The sequence below is a fragment of the Cupressus sempervirens genome, chromosome 4, assembly GCF_028749045.1.
Source record: "Cupressus sempervirens isolate cs-2001-9-10 chromosome 4, ASM2874904v1, whole genome shotgun sequence".
NCBI lineage: Eukaryota > Viridiplantae > Streptophyta > Pinopsida > Cupressales > Cupressaceae > Cupressus > Cupressus sempervirens.
Genome location: NC_143121.1, coordinates 49,060,754 through 49,080,998, shown reverse-complemented (window position 1 = coordinate 49,080,998; position 20,245 = coordinate 49,060,754). Strand labels below are relative to the sequence as shown.

The window sequence follows — 20,245 nt, the reverse complement described above, 5'->3', positions numbered from 1 at the left end:
GGGCTAGGTGGTACAGGCAAAGGTGAAACATGATAGGAAACGAAATACCCTGTCCTTGGAACGTGGAGGCCAAAGATTTGTAATCGACTTACACACACAGATGATAGGTGAGGAGGCAGGGTCATCGGATTTTGAAGGCGAAGGAAGAGGGGATGACGAGGGGAAGAAGAGAATGGAACCTGATGAAGAGGGAGTATTGAGACTAGAAGGAGGCTTTAACGATGATGACTTAGACTTGATGAACGACCTACTCCATTGTTAGATGGAGGACTACGAGCTCTTTCTGAGCTGTAATATGTTAAGGGTCAACGAAGGTAATAAAGGAGAGGAAAATAAATGTCCGAAGGAAAATAGAGAAGCTAAAGAAGGAAAGGCAGTTATGGTTGAAGTTGAAGGAAAGAACATACTATATGGCCAGTACAAGAGGAAGAACATACTGTACGAACCCAGCAAAAGGAAAGATTCCACCGTACGGTACACGGTGAACGGACCGCGTGGATAGAAAAGGTTACACCGCACCACGGATTTAGTAGAAACATGCGGGCAGCAAGGAAAACACATTGTACGGTTTACACAGGAAACAAAGAGGAAGGTCTTAATAAAAACTTCAATAGTACAGAGTGAAGGTTCTAGAATTAAGAATACAGTTATTGATGACAAGGAGTGGCAGCCGACAAAATTCATGGTACCAAGTTTGAGGATTGCGATCGAAAACAAGTTGGGAGATATGGATAGCCTGAGGGAAAGATTGTCCAACTTAAATAAACTTGATGAGTGAGGACTATAGGGACAATGGGCCACGAAGGTTACACAAAACAGGCATAAGGCATAGCATAACAAGCATTTAAAATCGAACAAATTTCAACCAGGCCAATTAGTTTTAAAGTATAATGGGCGTAACAAGATCAAACCAGGAAAGTTCATAGTGAAATGGGTAGGACCATACAAGATCCACAAAGTTGGCAATAATAGAGCAATAAAATTATGGACGCTCGACGGGAAAGAAGTACTCGATGCAGTGAATGGGTCGAAGCTGAAAGCTTATCATGAAAGAAATAACGTGCCTTCAAACAATGCAAAAAGAGTATAAACATAATAATAAGTGATGTATATATGTAAATATAAGTAATTATAATAAGTAGGTACAAAATAAAGCAGTCAAATGAGCATAATATATGGACATCGAGCATCAATCAGAAGGAAGAGTGCAATCAATACCATACGACATCAAGGAAAAACATGGGAGTAAAACAATATTGTACCATTACGGTCATCAATTAGAAGAGTAGAAGCAATACCGTACGGTATTAAGGGAACATCTAGTGGTAGGAGAGAACATCATTAGCACTGTATGGTATTATAGCACACAACAGGTACTGTACGGCCAACTAATAAGTAAAGGAGAAGAACAGATAGGCACCAGACGGCTATATTAACATACGGCCAAGACAGAGAAAGCATACATCAACCGTATAACTGTACGACAACAAGTAAGCAAGGTAAACTGAGAAGGGCAAGCCATCATCGCCGTACATCATACGGACTCCTTAATAGGGAACAAGCTTGTGAGACATTTTGTAGGGACATAACGTTTCAGGAACTGAAGGACAAAAGTGTGAATTGTAAGGCCAAGGGATAGGGAGTATACTGTATGGCCTACAGATACCTGTGGATAGAGAGTATATTGTACGGCCTGCAGATACCTGTGGATAGAAAACATACTGTATAATCCCTTTTTGAGCATATCGTACAGCGAGGAGGGTACCGAATTGCCGCACAGCTATAACCATAGACACAGAGGTTATCAGTATGTAAATATGCCGCACGGCCGTAGAAGTGCACCGTACGGACACATGAGGGAGTCATTAATAGCCATTAATAACACTATACGAACGTACGGACTTGGAAAACACATTAAGAGGGAGGGATACCATATGGCCATAGTAGTTCAAGACAAATATAAGGTATGGGCCTACAGGTGAAGACTTGTGCGTCAAGAGTATTGAAAATGTACTGTACAGATTGGAGAGCAAACAGACATAGTGGCAAGAAGCACACATGGTACGGTGAGCAATTGGAAGGACAAGAGTACCATACGGATATTTTTTTGGTAGGAAGAACTACCATATGGCTAATACAAAGAAGGGGGCAAGGAAAACACAAGGAGTTTTTATTATCTTTTCTTTAAAAAAAACAAAAAAAACGATGAAAAATAAAACCAGTTCACAATGAATAACGTATGGTATCGAAGAGAAAGACATAAATAGGTAGTGAAGAAAACATAAGCAATTGGTAGAAAGAGTATGGGATCGGAAGAAAATCACAAAAGTGGTGTGTTCCATGGACTTCTGAGTGGCTTTGAGGGTGCTAATTTGGTCTTGGCTACAGGGCCGCTGCCCTCGACCCCGTTGGGGGCGTTGCCCCCTAGATCCCTGGTCAGTTCAATTATTACTCTTGGGAAGTGTGACCAGTTGATGAAACCGAGAGCTGCTGCAAGCATGGAGTGTCTTTTTGCCTGAGGTGGAGAGAACACTGGAGCAAGCCTTTCGAGAGGGGCGCTACGCTTTGAGGTACTCTGAGTAGGTGTTGGACGTGAGGCTGTCTTGATGGATGCATAGAGAGCTTGGGAGGAGCTGACCATCCAGTTGGAGGTAGTAGAGCGACACTTGGCTCAACGTACCTAGGAGTTGGAAGTAGAGAAGGCGACATGGGTGGTATCAAGGTCAGATTGACTTGGGAGAGTATTGTGTTAGCAGAGGCTACAGATGCAATGTGTTTTTGGAGACCAGTCTGGTGCAGGCACGGGAGAAATTGAATGTGATGTGACGGAAAAAAATCTATCTTGTTATAGTTGTCATGGTTAATGTATTCCATTTTGTTAATCTGTCTCGGACATTTTGTAATTGTCGTCAGGAGACGACTTTACTTTTTGGGGGGGATGATGTTCTTGGTAAAATCTAGTGTAGCTGAAGTGTATTCGAAAGGGTTGTGATGGTTGAGTCACTCCTTCAGGAAAATATATTTACACCGTCTGGAAGGGACTATTGAGACATCACCATAATCATATTGTAAGCATTGGAGTGCATATTGTGTATATGAATAAAGTATCTGTTCTGTGTTATATCTTACTGTACTACATGCGATAAGTATCCGTTTACCCTGTATGGTAAACAAACTAAGCACCAACTTGTCTTGTCGTAGGCCGCACAGTGATGAGTGTCGATGTACAATGGTGGTGTATGGAAACTCGAATGTAGAACGAAGGGGCAATGTTGTAGGGAAGCGGAATGCTGTATGCAAAAGAGGGTGTATGGTGATGTTTATGTATTTTTGTAGGGAGGTGACAAGGATGTACAATCAAGGTAAGTTGAGCTATACAAAGGTGGTATAAGGAGGTCAAACATAGTCAACTAAAAGGGTCGTATGGTGAGATTCCGAGTGTGCAGTGGGGTGGCAAAAGAGCACCATACAATGACCAATTTGTCTGGTCCGTACGTCTGTATGGTGGAAATGTCATGTGACACAATCGTACGGTAGTGAGTCTGATGTACCATTGGTTTCTTGCCTCCAGTTAAGTGAAGATGTTTTCTTCCTCCTCCCAAAAGCTCTAAAATCAATTGATTGTTCCTGTAAAAGTGTGATGGTAGTTTTTGCACCTTCCCCCCATGCCCTATTATTCATATTTTCCATACTCTCTTTTGGAGTAGCTAATAGATTTCCGTTCTAAGCAGGATTTGCATTTTGCTTCCTTTGAAGTCTTACTTCAATATTAGCATATAGTTGCTTGTTAATTTCTTTTTTTTGGTGTGAAGTCAAATGTGGATGCGGATGTTGACACGAGTATGAACACGAACACTGACACAAGCACAAGCACAAAATGGGTACAACTTCCATGGGCGCTGATACAGACTTAGCCACCGACTTGAACACAACCATAGACACAACCATGCACACAAACACAACCATGGACATGGGTGCAACCAGAGACACAAATACTGTCCCAACCACGAACATGGACACAACAATGATGAACACAGACACAATCATGATGACATACATAGCTATGGACATGGACATAGTGACAAAAGACAACTCCGATGATGAATAGAGCATTAGCGACGAACACAGTCTCTAAGGCAACCACACACACAGGTATAGCCATAGATACAAACATAGTTACAACCATAGACATAACGACGACAGACATAGACACAACCACGACAATAGACATAGCTACAAACATGGACACAATGATGACAACGGCAATGGACACAACCTCGATGACGAAGATAGCCTTAGTGATAGACACAATCACAATAACAAATAAAGCCTCAGCAACAGGCAGATCCTTGGTGATACATACAACATTGGCAACGAACATGGCTTTAGCAGTGATGACAGACATAATCTTGACAACAGACACAACCTTGGTGATAGACATAGCCTTGGCGACAGACAGAGACTTGACAATGATGAACCAAGCCTCGATAATAGACAAAACCCCGGTGACAAACACAACCTCGTAGCGCACAACCTTAGCGACAAACACAACCTTGGCGACACACAGAGCCTCGACAATAGACACAGCCTTGATGATGGACACATTCCCAATGACAGACGGAGCCTTGGCAACAAATAGGGCCTTGGCCATGGATAGAATATCGGCAATAGATTGAGCCTTGATGGCGACAGACACAACCTCGGCAATAGTTAGGGCCTCGGCAATAAACGTAGCCTCAACGACAGATACAGCCTTAGCGAAGGACAAAGCCCCAACGACAGACACAACCTTGGCTATGAATATAGTGTTGGTAACGGATAGAACTTGCTACACATAAGGAAGGGCTCCATACTCTACGAATTGAAGGCCTGACTCATGAAACAGAGTAGTGGCAGAGCTTATGTCACCTTGATATGTCGTCTTGGCAACATCCATGCAAACAATCTCTTCTTTTTTTAGGTGTTCTCCACAAATAGGTGTAGTAGAAAGTTTTAGTAGATCCTCCTGGAGAAGCCCTATAATCATGCCTTCATCCTCCTAATGTAATGCTTGACCCTTATTGTAGTCATCTACTTTCTCCCACTTGTGCAAATGAGATTTTAGTTTTTTTTCACAATGTTTGAATACATTACTGACCAATCTACATGGTTCTATAGAAGAGAAACATTCTAGATTACAAACAACCCACAACATAGATATGATAGGTTGGGATATTTCATCCATCTCCTCAATGCACGAAATCATAAGACTCTCCATGGCAACAAAAACCTTAGTATCATGACACTCCTTGATTGTATCCAAGAAGTGATGAAACATATCATGGATCAAGTCTTGCAACTCTAGATCTAAGATGAGTTTACTTTGACATTTGCTCAATTCTCCAATATTGTAGATCTCATGCCAAAAAGATCACCACTGATGTTGTCAAGGCTTTGGAAGTTGTCAATGATCAAATGCAATATCTTTATCATGGTGTTATCATCATACGGTGCTTTAGGAGTTGAGATTCTCAAGATCTCGTGAGACATGCTGCAACTGCCAACTTCATTTCCTTGTCACTGTGTCTCAATAGCTTGGGTTGAGACATCCTTAATTGGAGAAAGGATCCTCTTTATAAATCTTTAAGGTAATTGGTCTCCTTACACAAACATACTTCCAATATATCTAATGGAAGATCAACACCCTTGCTGAGCTCTTTGTGAATCTTTTGTTGTGCCTCAACCACCACTATCCATCACTCCTGGGCACCATAATGTGATCCAAATCCCAAAATGCCTCAATCAACCCAAGATTTTGGCAAGATCACCAGTTCTGATACCATTGTAATGTACCCATTCATTGGTGGTAGTCACAATTTGGAGGTTTTGTTGGGGCACACTACAAATCATTATGCATCGCCAACACCCTATCTCAATGCTGATTCCTTGTGTGGGTTAGCAACTCCAAGATGTCGCACAATAACTAAGCACAAACTTGTCCTATCATAGGCTGCACGATGATTAGTGCCAATGTATGGTAGAGGTGTATGGCAATTGGAATGGAGAATGGAGGGGCAAATTCGTAGGAAGTAGAATGTTGTACGTAGAGGAGGGCATACGGTGATGTTTCTGTGTTGTCGTATAGAGGTGACAGTGATGTATGGTCAATGTAAGTTGAGTTGTATGAAGGTGGTATAAGGAGGCTGGACAGAGTCAACTACAAGGGCCTTTATGGTGAGATTCTGAGTAGATAGAGAGTAGTCACCAAATGATGATGATCAATAGATAGATCAGGCACACAAGTGAAATATTCTTATGATATCTCCAACGATAGAATAGGGTGGTGTTGAACCACCAAAATTGTGACAGGCAGAATAGGGTGGGTCTTCCACCTCCAAAACTGTGCACAACTTCCTCAGCCTTCAGCCTCCGGAATTACAAAGTTAATCAAATTCAATCCACGATCAATTATAATGTCGAGCTGCTACATATACATGCCTCCAAGAGTCTAGGGTATTACAATATGTCTCTAGCCCATAATTTATTATTTTATTAATTTAGGCCCCATATTTATGAATTAAAATAATGAATTAAAGGCCCTTTTATTATTTAACTTAATTTTTGGGGCCAATTAATCAATTTATTTAATTAGATTATTACTGTAAAATTTGGGAACATCATAGTGTAGAGTTCTAATTCTGGCCAAATCAGCCTGTGTATGGCATCCTTTTTTTTCATAGTCCTAGTTAGTTCTTGTGATATCTTAAATGAGCTGCTCTGATATTTCTGCATTGTTGTATGTGTGTGACTGAGATTTAATTCCCCAACAATCTTGCACACCAAATCCTCCACATGCACCTTGATTGAAAAAAACTCTTTCAACTGGTCAAAGACCACACACTGGTTGCTGTACAACCACATTTTGGTATTTGAATGTAGGCCTGCAAGCTGGAAGCCTCCAAAGTACTAGCCATTTTGAGTTGTTATTAAACCCAAGGAAACACCCTTATATTTGTCAATGAGGTGCGAGGTTGATAGGTAAAAAAATTGTCATGGGTATGGTGAGAGTCCAAACAGCCGTTGAAGATTCATGTCAAATTTTAAGTACTCACCTCTTTTGTCACTTCATATTCCTCATCCCTCTACTTCATTTTCTGATGTTTTTTTGCAGCCCATCCCAAGAGGAAACATCACTTGAAATGATTGAAGTGTTCCATTTGATTGAAAACATAATTAGAAAGGAGGTCTGCATTGACATTGTGCTTATAGAAAAATATGTTTGACAGTGGAATCTTCAAGTTCGTCCAAAATGCCATAGATGCCATAACACATTTTTGATTTTCAGCTGGGAGCATTATTTGAGGTTACTATACTAATTATATCGAGTGAATTCTCTATGCCATCTGAGAAGTAAATATTTTTAGTTCTGCACAATGTCGAAGTAGTGTGGAGTGCAACATATTCTGCATCAATACTGGTGCTATCAGGAAATTAGATGGACCACCCCACACAAGCTGACCACCATTATTTTGAATTATGAAGCCAGTGCCGAAATGGCTAGGATTGCCTGTGGAGGACCCATTGAAGGGAGTAACCAACAGGACAAGGAATGATCACATTTATTTTTGACAGAGTTCCCATGTAGGGGGATTAAGTGATTCCAGACTGCACTTGACCATCCTAGGAAGAATATAATTAGGATTTCCTAGCTACCACTTTTACATTCAGATGTTCACTTCCTCCAATTTCTATCCAGTTCAGTAATGTGCCAATCGTGGATAGCAAATTCGCCATTTGATCGTGGTCGGTGTAGCAGACTATAAACCGACTTGTAAGGAGCCTTTTTTGAGTGTTGGCCAACACGTGAATATCTCACATGGTGTGCTTGGGAAGGGACTATGCCAAAATAGTTTACAATAGAAGTGAGTCTAGCAAACTTGTGCCATTTTGCATTGAACAAGTAGATGATCTAGGTTCTCTTCATGTGCACTGCGTAGAGGGCATCTAAATGGGCCAGAAAATCTGAGTTTCATCGTTTACTCATTAGTCAATATGCTTCTGGTATGGTCGCTTATGCGTATGTGATCATTAACATATGTTTTGGTGGCACAAAGGAGAACTGGTTCACTATAGGAGTGGTACAAGACAGTTTATGTGATCAGGCATTTTGGCCTAGGAAATTGAATTGTTTGGTCAATTCAATTGCTTGGCGATGCAAGGATGACATCCAAGACCTTAACTCTTGGATAGCACAATTCTATATTGCTTATTGATATTTGTGTGGACATGTTTGGTAAAGTAATTGGTAAGCTGACAAGATAAATTATATTCAAAGGTATAAAGGATGGATTTGTTTTGGATGCGATCATGGTATTGTTATAGCAGATGTGCCATATGATATATGTGATGTATGATGTGCAAGCCTTGATGCTGGATGAGAAAAAAATGCGAGCTTCATTTGGACTAGCTAGATATTGTGATGTCAAGTATAGTTTTGTATTTTTGTAATACTTTCTTTGTATTTGGACATTGAGTCCAAAATGTGGATTTAACCTTCATTCTTGACCAAGTGTGCTCCCATTTTGTTCTCAACTCCTAACAAGGTTGCAGGCCTCTAACAATGTCTAGTCCTCTAACAAGGACCAATGTGCTAAATGCTATATGTAAAGACTCTAACAGGGTCGGATCTCCTAGCAGAGAATTTTTAGATTAGTGCATCATCTTGTGGGTACCATTTCTACTGGTGTTTTCGCTTGGCCAAAATTTCCTCAAACATAAAATCACGGTGTTATGAGTTCTTTCTTGATGTATGGTTTACTTTTATTCATTGTACTTTGTGGATGTTTTTGGTTAAGTTGTAAAGTATGAAATTGGTTTGAAAGTTCAGCAACACTGATTTGCACCCCCCGCTCCCCCCTCGCCCCTGCTCAATGTTGCTTGATCCTAACAATTGGTATCAGAGCTTAGTTCCTCAGGAGTCATACAAATTTAGGAGGATCCTGATGGATGCAAGCACCTCATATAATAATTTTAATGCTGCACTTGAAGATCTAGATAAAGCAAATGCAAACAAGGAAAGGTTGAAATTAAAGCTTAGAGATGCACAAGATTACATCAGAAAATTCAAGGATCAGATTGATATTTTAAGAGTGAAGAGAAAGAAACTAGTTGAGCAGATCAATGAGGCTAAGTCAGATGAAGATGAATCAAATCTAGTTGAGAAACTTCAGAAAGGGAAAGAAGCACTTAGACATGAATTTGAGATTACTACTCTTCAGATGGCCAAAGAGATTGAAGATGGGAAAGTGCAGAAAGAAAAGCTTGAAGCAGATCAGAAGAAGAAAACAGATGAGTGTCATGTTTTGAGTACTCAACTTGGGCAAGTGAATTGGAACTTGAAGATTCAAGATCTAATTATCAAGAACTTGTAAAGCATACCAATATTGTAAAGGGTGAACTTGTGGAAGCAAAGTTACATCTTGAGAAGCTTTATTCAGGTATTGGCAAACTTGATGAGCAATTGCAACAGCCCTAAGGGAGACATGACTAGAATTGGTTACTATGATGGTGAAAGTTCCAAGGCAGCAAAGGAAAGACCGATGCAAGATCCTATTTAGACATCTATTCAGATTGAAGAACCTAACGAGTAGACAAAGAAGATCAAAGGAAGATTCTATGCGAGTACCAAGTACGAACACATGAAAAAAGATGATTGCAAAGGTAATACTGATACTAAGACTTTTATTGGTTGTTGTTTCAATTGTTGGCTTTATGGGAACAAGTCACATGAATGCAAAGCTAAATCTAATTAGAGGACAAATGAGAGACCTAATGCTAGAAGACCTATTGGAAGCAACAATGTTATACCTCCACAAGTGCCAACAATTTTGGACATATTGCTAGAGATTGCAGATTGCAAGTGAATTAGAATGGACCAAGGTATGAATATTTAGTTGTTACATGTTTAAGTGTAATAATCTAGGGCATACAACTAGATGTTGCAGATTTAATGGATTTGTGAACAATGGAAGAATGCCTAATGTTGGAAGGAACAATTACAATACAAGAAGGAATAATGGATCAAACCAGGTAAACTATGAAAACACCAACATGACATTTGTGAAAGAAAACAAGAATGAAAATGAGAAAGTATGGAAAGAAAAAGATTAGAATGTATCATTAGACGAGGGAGAGTTAGTGCCAAGCACTAAACCCTCTTCATCTTGAATTGGCTAGCATAGCCTTAGGGGGAGTAGTTGTACAGAGAATATCTTGCCTCCATATTCACAGAGTTAAAAGGTGCGAGCTTGGATTAAGGTGATTCAAGATTCAAAGACATGATGTCTTTGATTGCAAGCATTGATGTGGTGATTTGAGACATCGTTGTGAGTTTTCATGGCTATTGTCTCTGTAGTAGCTTTTTCTTGGTTGCAACCTAATGCGTTAATTGCATATCAATTTGCAAGGATTTAATGGGTAAATTGGATTGATTCTTCACCGTTTACATTACCAGAGACCAAAGTGAGTTGAGGGAGAATTGAGCAGTTGTGCAAAGGTTTTCATGGAATGTCTCTACCATGATGACATAAAAGGTATTTAATTTGTATCACAAGCTTTGTTTGGGGTTATTTATAGTTGATTAGAGATGGATACATCTCACATTTATGATGTTGAGGAAAGGGCATGATATCACTTCAAGAAACATTCTTTTCAATCCATGGAGGATGACCCTAAGGTTGCGTTCTCACAAACCCTCGACGTAGTGTTACATGTAGAAGATATAAGGGCATACATTCATTGCATATATGAAACCATAGGAAATGCCGACATTTGGAGTGATTTGCAAGACATATAATGAGGATAGAACCTACAAGAGTGAATTCAAAAACTTGGAAACCCTAAACATTGTGCAAGTCATGGATTTTGAGGAATTGGAGCAATTGGAATGGATTAAGATTGTATTGAGTTGGAGTCATGATTATTTTTTTAAGGTAGACCAATTAGTGAAAATCACAAAGAAACTTATTCATCTTGTTATTGATTTTGACAATGCTAGGATTGTACCTACTGCGACAAAGCTTGATAAGGAGGTTGAGAAAAATAATGGTTCTAAGTGGGAGAAACACGCCATGACTCACAAATATCAGGTAGAAGGATGTGAGGTTGATTTCCAAAATTATGGGATACAAGATGCATTACAACAATAAACATAGCTTAGTATCTGTAGGTACATTCATACTGCATATAAGATGGTAATTTAGTATGAAGATTTTGATATATGTGAAATTCTGAGGCAACAATTGTTGGAAAACATTAGAAGGATAAAGGAAATGTTTATATTTGGATCATTGATTACAACAATAAACATAGCTTAGTATCTGTAGGTACATTCATACTGCATATAAGATGGTAATTTAGTATGAAGATTTTGATATATGTGAAATTCTGAGGCAACAATTGTTGGAAAACATTAGAAGGATAAAGGAAATGTTTATATTTGGATCATTGATTATTCATATGTTTGTTCACATCATTCACAAATTTCCTAGCATGCATCCTCATGCATGGAGAGACGACATTCCTACAACACTTTTGACCATTGAGCATTATAGAATGTAGGAGAAGAAGATGATAAATAGTGACCTATTTGGTTTGTTCAAAGGATTCCAAAGGGAGATGAAGCAAAGGGTTAGGATTCCTAGGGAGATTGTAGAGATATATGCAGATTCAATGTGTTTTATGGTGGAAATTGACAACATGTGTATGGAAGCAGTTGAACCAAGGGTTCAATGGATCCTACCCATGGGATATAAGGTAGACCTATTCATTGTGGTATAACATGTAGATGCTATTCTTGCATCTCATAACAAACCTAGTATAGAGAGATACCCCACCTATGAAGAAAAGTACAATAAGGTAAGGGAAGAGCTAACTAGAGGCTCTAGGAAGAGAAACATTGAGAAATTGTGGATAAGATTGTAGAAAAGGAAGGAATTACCAAGGAGCAGATGGTCGCTCTTAGGAAGGAGAGCAAAGTGATTAAACAAGCTAAGATTGATGTCTCTACTTTTGAGAGACCAATTGAAGAGGTAATTGATGATGTGCAACCACTAGAGGTACTAGATTTACCATCAGAAGTGGTTGTGAAGTCTGAGGTTACGAGCAAGAAGGAAGTCTTCAAGGATAATTCCACCTGCCAAGGTAGAGAAAGTTGCTGCAGAGCCTTCACAAACTTCTAGGACTCCAAGACCCAAGGCTAAGGCTAAGGGACCAAGTCCAAAGAAGCCTAAAGTTACTGAGACCAAGAAAACATTGAAGGATAAGGAACCATCAAAAGTAAAAGCACAATCAAAGGTAAAGAAGGATGATGAAAAGAGCAAGTGGAAACCAGATATGAAAATGATAACTGAAAGGATTGAGAAGGATGGTCTGATCAATTAGTTGGAGAAGTATTATCACAAGTATGAGCATGAAGATAATAATTTATTAGAAGATTCAGTTATTGCTTACTTGCCAACTTTCAAGAGAAATTTGATAGAGACTTAGGGGAGTATCCCTAATGAATTGTTTGAGAAGTTGGGCATCAGAAGACAAAGAGCATTAGAAGAGGATCAAAGGATTAGAGAGCAAACACTATATGATATGGAGAGCGAAGTGATTAAACAAGCTAAGATTGATGTCTCTACTTTTGAGAGACCACTTGAAGAGGTAATTGATGATGTGCAACCACTAGAGGTACTAGATTTACCATCAGAAGTGGTTGTGAAGTATGAGGTTACGAGCAAGAAGAAAGTCTTCAAGGATAACTCCACCTGTCAAGGTAGAGAAAGTTGCTGCAGAGCCTTCACAGACTTCTCGGACTCCAAGACCCAAGGCTAAGGCTAAGGGACCAAGTCCAAAGAAGCCAAAGTTACTGACACCAAGAAAACAATGAAGGATAAGGAACCATCAAAGTAAAAGCACAATCAAAGGTAAAGAAGGATGATGAAAAGAGCAAGTGGAAACCAGGTATGAAAATGATAACTGAAAGGATTGAGAAGGATGGTCTGATCAATTAGTTGGAGGAGTATTATCACAAGTATGAGCATGAAAATAATAATTTATTAGAAGATTCAGTTATTGCTTACTTGCTAACTTTCAAGAGAAATTTGATAGAGACTTAGGAGAGTATCCCTAATGAATTGTTTGAGAAGTTGGGCATCAAAAGACAAAGAGCATTAGAAGAGGATCAAAGGATTAGAGAGCAAACACTATATGATTTGTGTGCTTTATCACTTATGAGGAGATGCATATGATGAAAGTATTGTCATTGATGTCAAAGCTTTGTATTTGAGATTGTTGAAAATAATATCCTTATGAACCAAAGCATTTATAACAGAGGAAAATGCGTGTATGGTAGAAATGTTTAAGAAGGCAGCAACCGTATAGATTAGTAGGAAGACTCAAAGGCTTACATCATTAATACAATCTTGTCTGATACAAATGAAATCATGATATTGATAATTATCAGTTCAGATATATAATATACAGCAACATAATAAGAAGCAGCAATGGTCTTGACTATCGGGAAGAGAGAATACCACTATGTTTAGTGCCAAAACGGTGTATGAGTCATATATTCAGATATGGAAGATACACACAGTTCATATGAATAGACACGACAGAATGTAACATGATAAAGACGTCAATCTCCATTAGAAGGTCAACAAAAGTGATGGGAATTTAGGGAGGAGGAAAACGACAACTTATTTGAAGTGCAGCAATATGAAGTGATTCATTTGTCAATATGCACAAGTGCAGCATTCTTGCTTCATCTATGGAGCAACAATGGGTAAATGAGCATATGCAGTGATAACAATAAAAAATTAAGTCTGGGCATATAAACAGTTGTTTGGAAGAACATTATAAAGGTGGAAAAGACCTATAGTAAGTTAGCGTGGATTCCTAGTCAACAAACACGGACATTGTTGGGCGTTTGAATGATGTGTGTTTAATAACCAATGGACATGGTCGACTTATTTGTAGAAGTCAGACTACATATGCATCAGTGAATAAAAGATTAAAAACAGCAATAGATACGGGCATGATACAACATTCCCGGAAGGAGTCAATCGCACAAGAACAAGATCAAGGTCACGGTGAATTCATAATAAGAGGAGATAATAATGCCAATGGCACTGTGGGGATTCAGAACTCTTCGAATGTGTGCAGAACAGCAGCAGAATACACAAAAAGTCGAACTTCGATGTCATATTGCAAATACCAATGAACTTCATTGGCTTTCCTGAGTCAGTCCGTAACGTGTCATTCCACATCAACAATTAAGCATCATTCCAACTAAGCACAAAGATGACAACTGAGATTACGTGGGTCTCTAAAATCCAGAGCGGAGTTCAACCAAACATAAATGAATCCGCAAATTGGATAAAGGGAAGATATTGTGAATGACAGAACTGCAAAGTTTGATCGAATCATTATGAAATGAATATAATCATACGGCAATCTTCCATATGTATCAGAGGTTGTGCGATTAAAGAAGCAAAACAAAGTTATCAATTTTAATATAAAGACATCACCAAAGTTAATAATTAAAGATGCCGATAATGTTTAAAAACAAGGCAGTCCGATAATCCTAAAAGGATCGAAGACTAACATAGTTGATGAGAACCCGTCAGATGTCTATGTCAGATATTAAGCAGCGATATTACAAGGAAACCAGAATATTAAGAACACAAACCAAGTTTAGTAGTTACCATATTTTATTTATTAAGTTATGCCATTTCGAAAGAGCATAATATAAAAGGATGTGGGATTAAGAAAGATGCAACTAAACAGTGATATGTTAAAAACCCATGGACCTTTCAAAATACCACACTCCGCATCACCAAGGTAAATCAAGATACAAGATCTTGGGGGCCCCTTAGTTGTTGATGTGGTAGAGAGTAACCCTGTGACCTTTGAACCTTGGTTTCTGACACTCCAAGTAAGGAGTCGCACTATTTCAACAAAGGGTTGCTCCTTTAAAAATTGAGCATAAACAATCTTAATCATTGATGCAGTAGAGAGTAACCTTGCCAGGTTTGAATCTTGATTGTAGGTAATATAGGCAAAAAGTCCCACCATTTCACCAAAGGGTTACCCCAATATTTGCAATCTCGATGTGGTAGATTAACTCCATGCAGTTTGCACCTTGGTTGTAGGCACTATAGACAAGAAGCGCAATCATTTCATCCTAGGATCACCTCTAAATTTTTTAATTTTAGGCTAGGGATGTAATCCCTAGGCAGAATGCAAATGCTCCACTCCACATCCCACAGGTAAATCAAGATACAAGATCTCAGGAGCTCTTCAATTGTTGACACAAAAAAGAGCAACTCCATGAGGTTTGAATCTTGGTTGTTGACTCTACAGGCAAGAAGTCCCACCATTTCACCAAAAGGTTGGTGATTTTTGCCGTTATATGGTTTCATTAAATTTGAGCATTCATAAGACGTATTTTATTTTAATGAAGTGACATTGGCCCACATAAAATATTTGGCATTTGGCATTTTTATTTCTACAAGCTTGTAAGATAGAATCTTTCTGGATATGCACTAATTGTAGTTGTAAAGGTTGGTTATGGATTTTCTGGCTCATAAAATGCCTCCATTCTTTTTCATGTATAACTCCTAATCAGAAAGTTTATGTAGGCCGTGCTTTGTGATCAACATACCAGCTGTTTATGATGGAAATAAACTTAAAGGCTTTTCTGGTTATTATGATAATGTTGGGTAACTCTATATGAACTAATTATTCCGTCCCTTGTGGGAGTCCCTGTAACATGAGAGTTGTTTTTGATGCATAGTAAATCCTTATACTGGATATGATATTGCTTGATATCTTTCTTCAATATTCTCTTTAAAAAAAAAACATATTTTGGCATTTTCTCTCTTTTTTAGTTTATTCTAAAAAGTGTTGGAAGAAATAATTCATTTCTTCAATTTGTAGCTACGCCTACAAGAGTTCAGAAATTTGCATTTACTCTTGTAATGAAATTACTTCATACTCTTCCAGGTATTCTGGGAGCTCATTTGGTGGTCGACATTTCAGATGGTGCTTCCAATGTTCGAGAAATCTGGAAATTCTTTTTCAAATAGAACAAGAAGGTTGGGGGTTGGTGACATCATAATCATCCATCCAAAATTCTTCAATACCTCAGAAATTCTTTATAATTGTCTCTGAAGGATAATCGTACTGCATCTTGCCCATTTCTCCAAACTTTTTTAGGTGGACTGAATATTCAGTTAGGTCTGAAAAATGGGACAGAATATGTTTTCACAAGTCTTGGATGCTGATAAAATGATCCCATCACAGTTTAACGAGAAACTTGAGATTCCCTTTCTAAGGGCTTAATTAATACGATAAACTCTTTAGATAGGTCCTATAATGATGAGATAATGGCGTAAATACAGTGTGTTGACAATCACAAATATATTGGGAAGTGGCATAATTGGCCATATTTTGTAATGTTAATCGAAAATTATATCTGATATCCATCGGACTAAATAAAATTCTTTCGTTGAGTTCCTGTACTGCGCCTTGTTTTCGGTGCATATCTGTGTGACAAGGTAGGTCCTCTTCCCACTCCTGGATGTGCCCAGGGAAAACTCCATTATCTTTTGTAAACCCATAAACAGGAAAATTATCATTCTGGGACGCTTCAAGACAATTGGAGGCTATCATGGGACCTGTAGAAACCATATTCAACATTAGCAATCAGGATTGATATTTGGATACCACAATTGCCATTTTAATCTTTTATGTATTTTAATTCTTGATAACTTGCGGCAGCTATGGATTTGAAGAAACTTATCGTTTTGGGATGAGTTGCTTCAAGACAGTTTATTTTGAGAGCAGCAGATGCCATATTCAATGTAAACAATCTGCATTGTATTTTTATTCTTTTGAATATCTTGATTACAAGTTCTTTTCCCATCAAATATTTACTTCTCTTTGTAATTTTTAGCAGCTATAGTTTTGAACAAAATATGGTATTTGATGGACGTCGTAAGGTCATACTTATTTTCTTTCCTAGAGCTAATATTCAAGAACTATGATACCAACATTCAGTATCTGTCTACTCTTATTACATATTTCTAGATCCGAGCTAGTTGTATAGTTGCTTCGTTGGTTGATTTGGTCAATTTTGGTGAGTCAATGATCATTAGATGTTTTATTTCTCTCTTCTTGAAAGGCTTTGTTACATCCTTTTTTGAGTTAGATAGTATTGCTGATGGTTAACGTGGCGAACATGGAATGTTTATGTGGTCAAAATATACACTATTGTATTGCTCTGTAAGATCAGCAGATTGAAGTCTTAGATTAGATAGGCTGAGCTGGAGGAAACGGCTTAAACATCACACACTAAGCTTCATTCCTACACTAAAAGTGTTAAATAGTCAAAGTTGACTTATTTTTTCCAAGCTTAATTTTTGTCTTAGTGTGTGATGTTTAAGGTTGGTCCGAGTTGGAGTCCTGTATTAATTACGCTAAAAAAAAGCTGATAAACATAATGATAAAGATAAATGTAATGATAAAGAAATTCCAAATTATAATTCAAGGAATTTTTATCGTGAGTACAACCTGAGCTGGCCTTATAGTGAAGATTTGCGCATTTTACTGAGGAAACATGCTTTGGATCTGATACATTGTTGAGCAATTCAAGGTAAACTCTAAATATACTATGAGAATATAATAATGTCATGTTAATGCTATAGATGTTTCAACTATGTTCTTGTTATTTCTTATTTATTAATATAATGTTTTAGAAATATATTTAATAATTTATATTAAATTGGAGTGCAATAAAGTAATTTTAAATTTTAACATGTAATATATAATATAACATTCCATTGCAATTATATTCACATAAGATTTAACAAATAAATATTTGATTTTATTACATTAGAGTTTTAAAAATATATTTAAATTTAGTTAAAAATGTGTAAATTATTTTATTTAAGATTTATTAAATAAAATATTAAGTGAAAAACTTTATATATATATATATATATATATATATATATATATATATATATATATATATATATATATATATATATATATATATATATATATATATATATTGAACAAATCAATATTTATCAGTATGTCAATTTAATTTTTTTTGATTACATTGCATCAAAAGGTTTAGAATATATTAAATCGTTAATTCTTAATTTCAGATTTTTCTTTCACTTTATTATATGTAAAATTAATTATAATAATGAATTATAATTTATTGACAAATTTTATAGTAAAAAGGTTTAAATTTTTTTGTTTAAAATTATTACATATAAAATTATATTATAAGTTATTATTATAAGTATGTAATTTATATTATAAAGAATTATAGTTCATAACATATAATAAAAATATTACATTTAGAATCAAAATTATATTTACTATTATAATTAAAATTAATTACTAGACTAGAAAGACAAGTACTTCCACTGGATGATACTTTCTTTGATTGTTTTGTTTTCTAAATATTTGTAGTTGTGCTTTACAAAATGTGCGCCACACACTTCTTTAATTCTATAATGTTTAGTTCACACCTATTATTTCCATCTACACTTTATATTCTTCCTTTCATTCTATAGTTACGTTAATTACATATTATGAATTTTAATAACATATTATGTTTGAAATTTGCTTTCTTAATATATAGGTAAAAAGAAGTGCTTTAAAATCTCTATCTTTAAAATTTCTTCCCACCAAGCTAACTTAAAGTGTCTACCCACATGATTGTTAAGTCAGAGTTGTTGATTGAAAGAGGAAGGGCCTTATGAATAAAATGCCAAATTTACATTTCAAGTAGGATTTGAGGATGAGACACTGTGGAGGCGATGTTAATTTCTAGGATCGCTGCAAATGTACTAACAATGCCATTTTTATTGATTGTGTTCTAAATGCAAATGGAGGCTTATAAATATGAGAGGAGACATGTCTCTACGGTTAAACATCACTAGTTAACATATTAATATAATAGTAATATAAATAACCATACATGTAACTCATCTTAAGCATATATGTAATATTAATATGTTAACCATATATGTAATAATGTATAATATATAATATATATATTATATATAAGATATTTATCTTAAAAATGATTTACCATCAACAAGGTATCTCATGTTAAAATCAATCCGATGGAAGTTACAACCTTAACACTCCCCCTTAGTTAGGGAGGATTTATAGAACACATTATGCTCTCAAGAATATGAAGAGATGTCATCTCAGTATGATATTCAATTCACTATAAGGCTAAATTTCTCACCTTTCATAACACACAATTGAACTAAATTTCATAACTTTAATATAAGCTTAAACACCACTTTAAGTGTGGTCTATAATAGAAACTATGTCATGGTGTCCGACAAGATCTGGCCCAATGATGGGGAGGCTAGGATAGACTAGCTAGTCTATGTCTTATCCTCCCTAGGATCCAAGTGTTCTCTAGACACCTATGAAGTCTATAGGATTTCTTTTTGCTTAGAGAATCTACTTACCTGCCCTAACCTTCCCACCAAGTTAAACTAACTCATCTTTTAGCATCTCAAGCTTTGATCTCTAGTACCTACTCCTTACATAGGCTCTTTAGGGTATTCTAGGCTTCCAACTCCTTCCAACCTCTAACAGGGATTTTTGTGAGTTCCAAGATGGTTTTGGATCATTTAACACCTTTACAATGCTTTGGCAAGATTGGGCTTCCACTCGATTGCATAGTTTCTTGGTGCAAACCTTTACAAAGGGAAAAGTTGCTGCAACTTTTCAAAAGTTGCTAGCAACTTTTGAGCAACTTTTTGTTGCCCAAGCAGTTTTGCTCCAACATGACTAAGACCATTGCTAGGTCTTCCCAAGGCATTCTTGGGCTTCAAACTTCACCCACTACATCATTTAGATACCCTAAGCACACAATAAGGCAAAAGTCACATGATGACAATATACATTGAGGCGTTGCCATCTCCAAAGACCAAGGACCTAAACTAGTCCTAAACACACCAAATGAGTTTTAATCTCTTATTCTACTTACATGCTTCTTAGAAGAAGTTCAATTACAACAAAAATGTGATGGTGGGAGCCTTGGAAGGGTGCTCTTGCACCACCCAAAGAACCATAACATGTTGGTTATCAGGGTGCTACTACACCACCCAAAGAACCTATCATTATGTTCTCTTAGCTCTCTCATCCTGATGATGGATCATTGAGTATGATCCGA

At 37.0% G+C, this 20,245-nt stretch overlaps 1 protein-coding gene across 1 annotated transcript in view; it reads left to right on the top strand.

Moving 5' to 3' along the window:
- LOC149559871 (Putative methyltransferase family protein) overlaps positions 1–16,958 on the top strand; it is a 124,002-nt gene extending 107,044 nt beyond the window's left edge. The window contains exon 8 of the mRNA XM_089824337.1: positions 16,033–16,958. Coding sequence (XP_089680463.1) covers positions 16,033–16,115 — 83 coding nt within the window. The 3' untranslated portion in view covers positions 16,116–16,958. The remainder of the gene's footprint in view (positions 1–16,032) is intronic.
- The last annotated feature ends 3,287 nt before the right edge of the window (positions 16,959–20,245 follow it).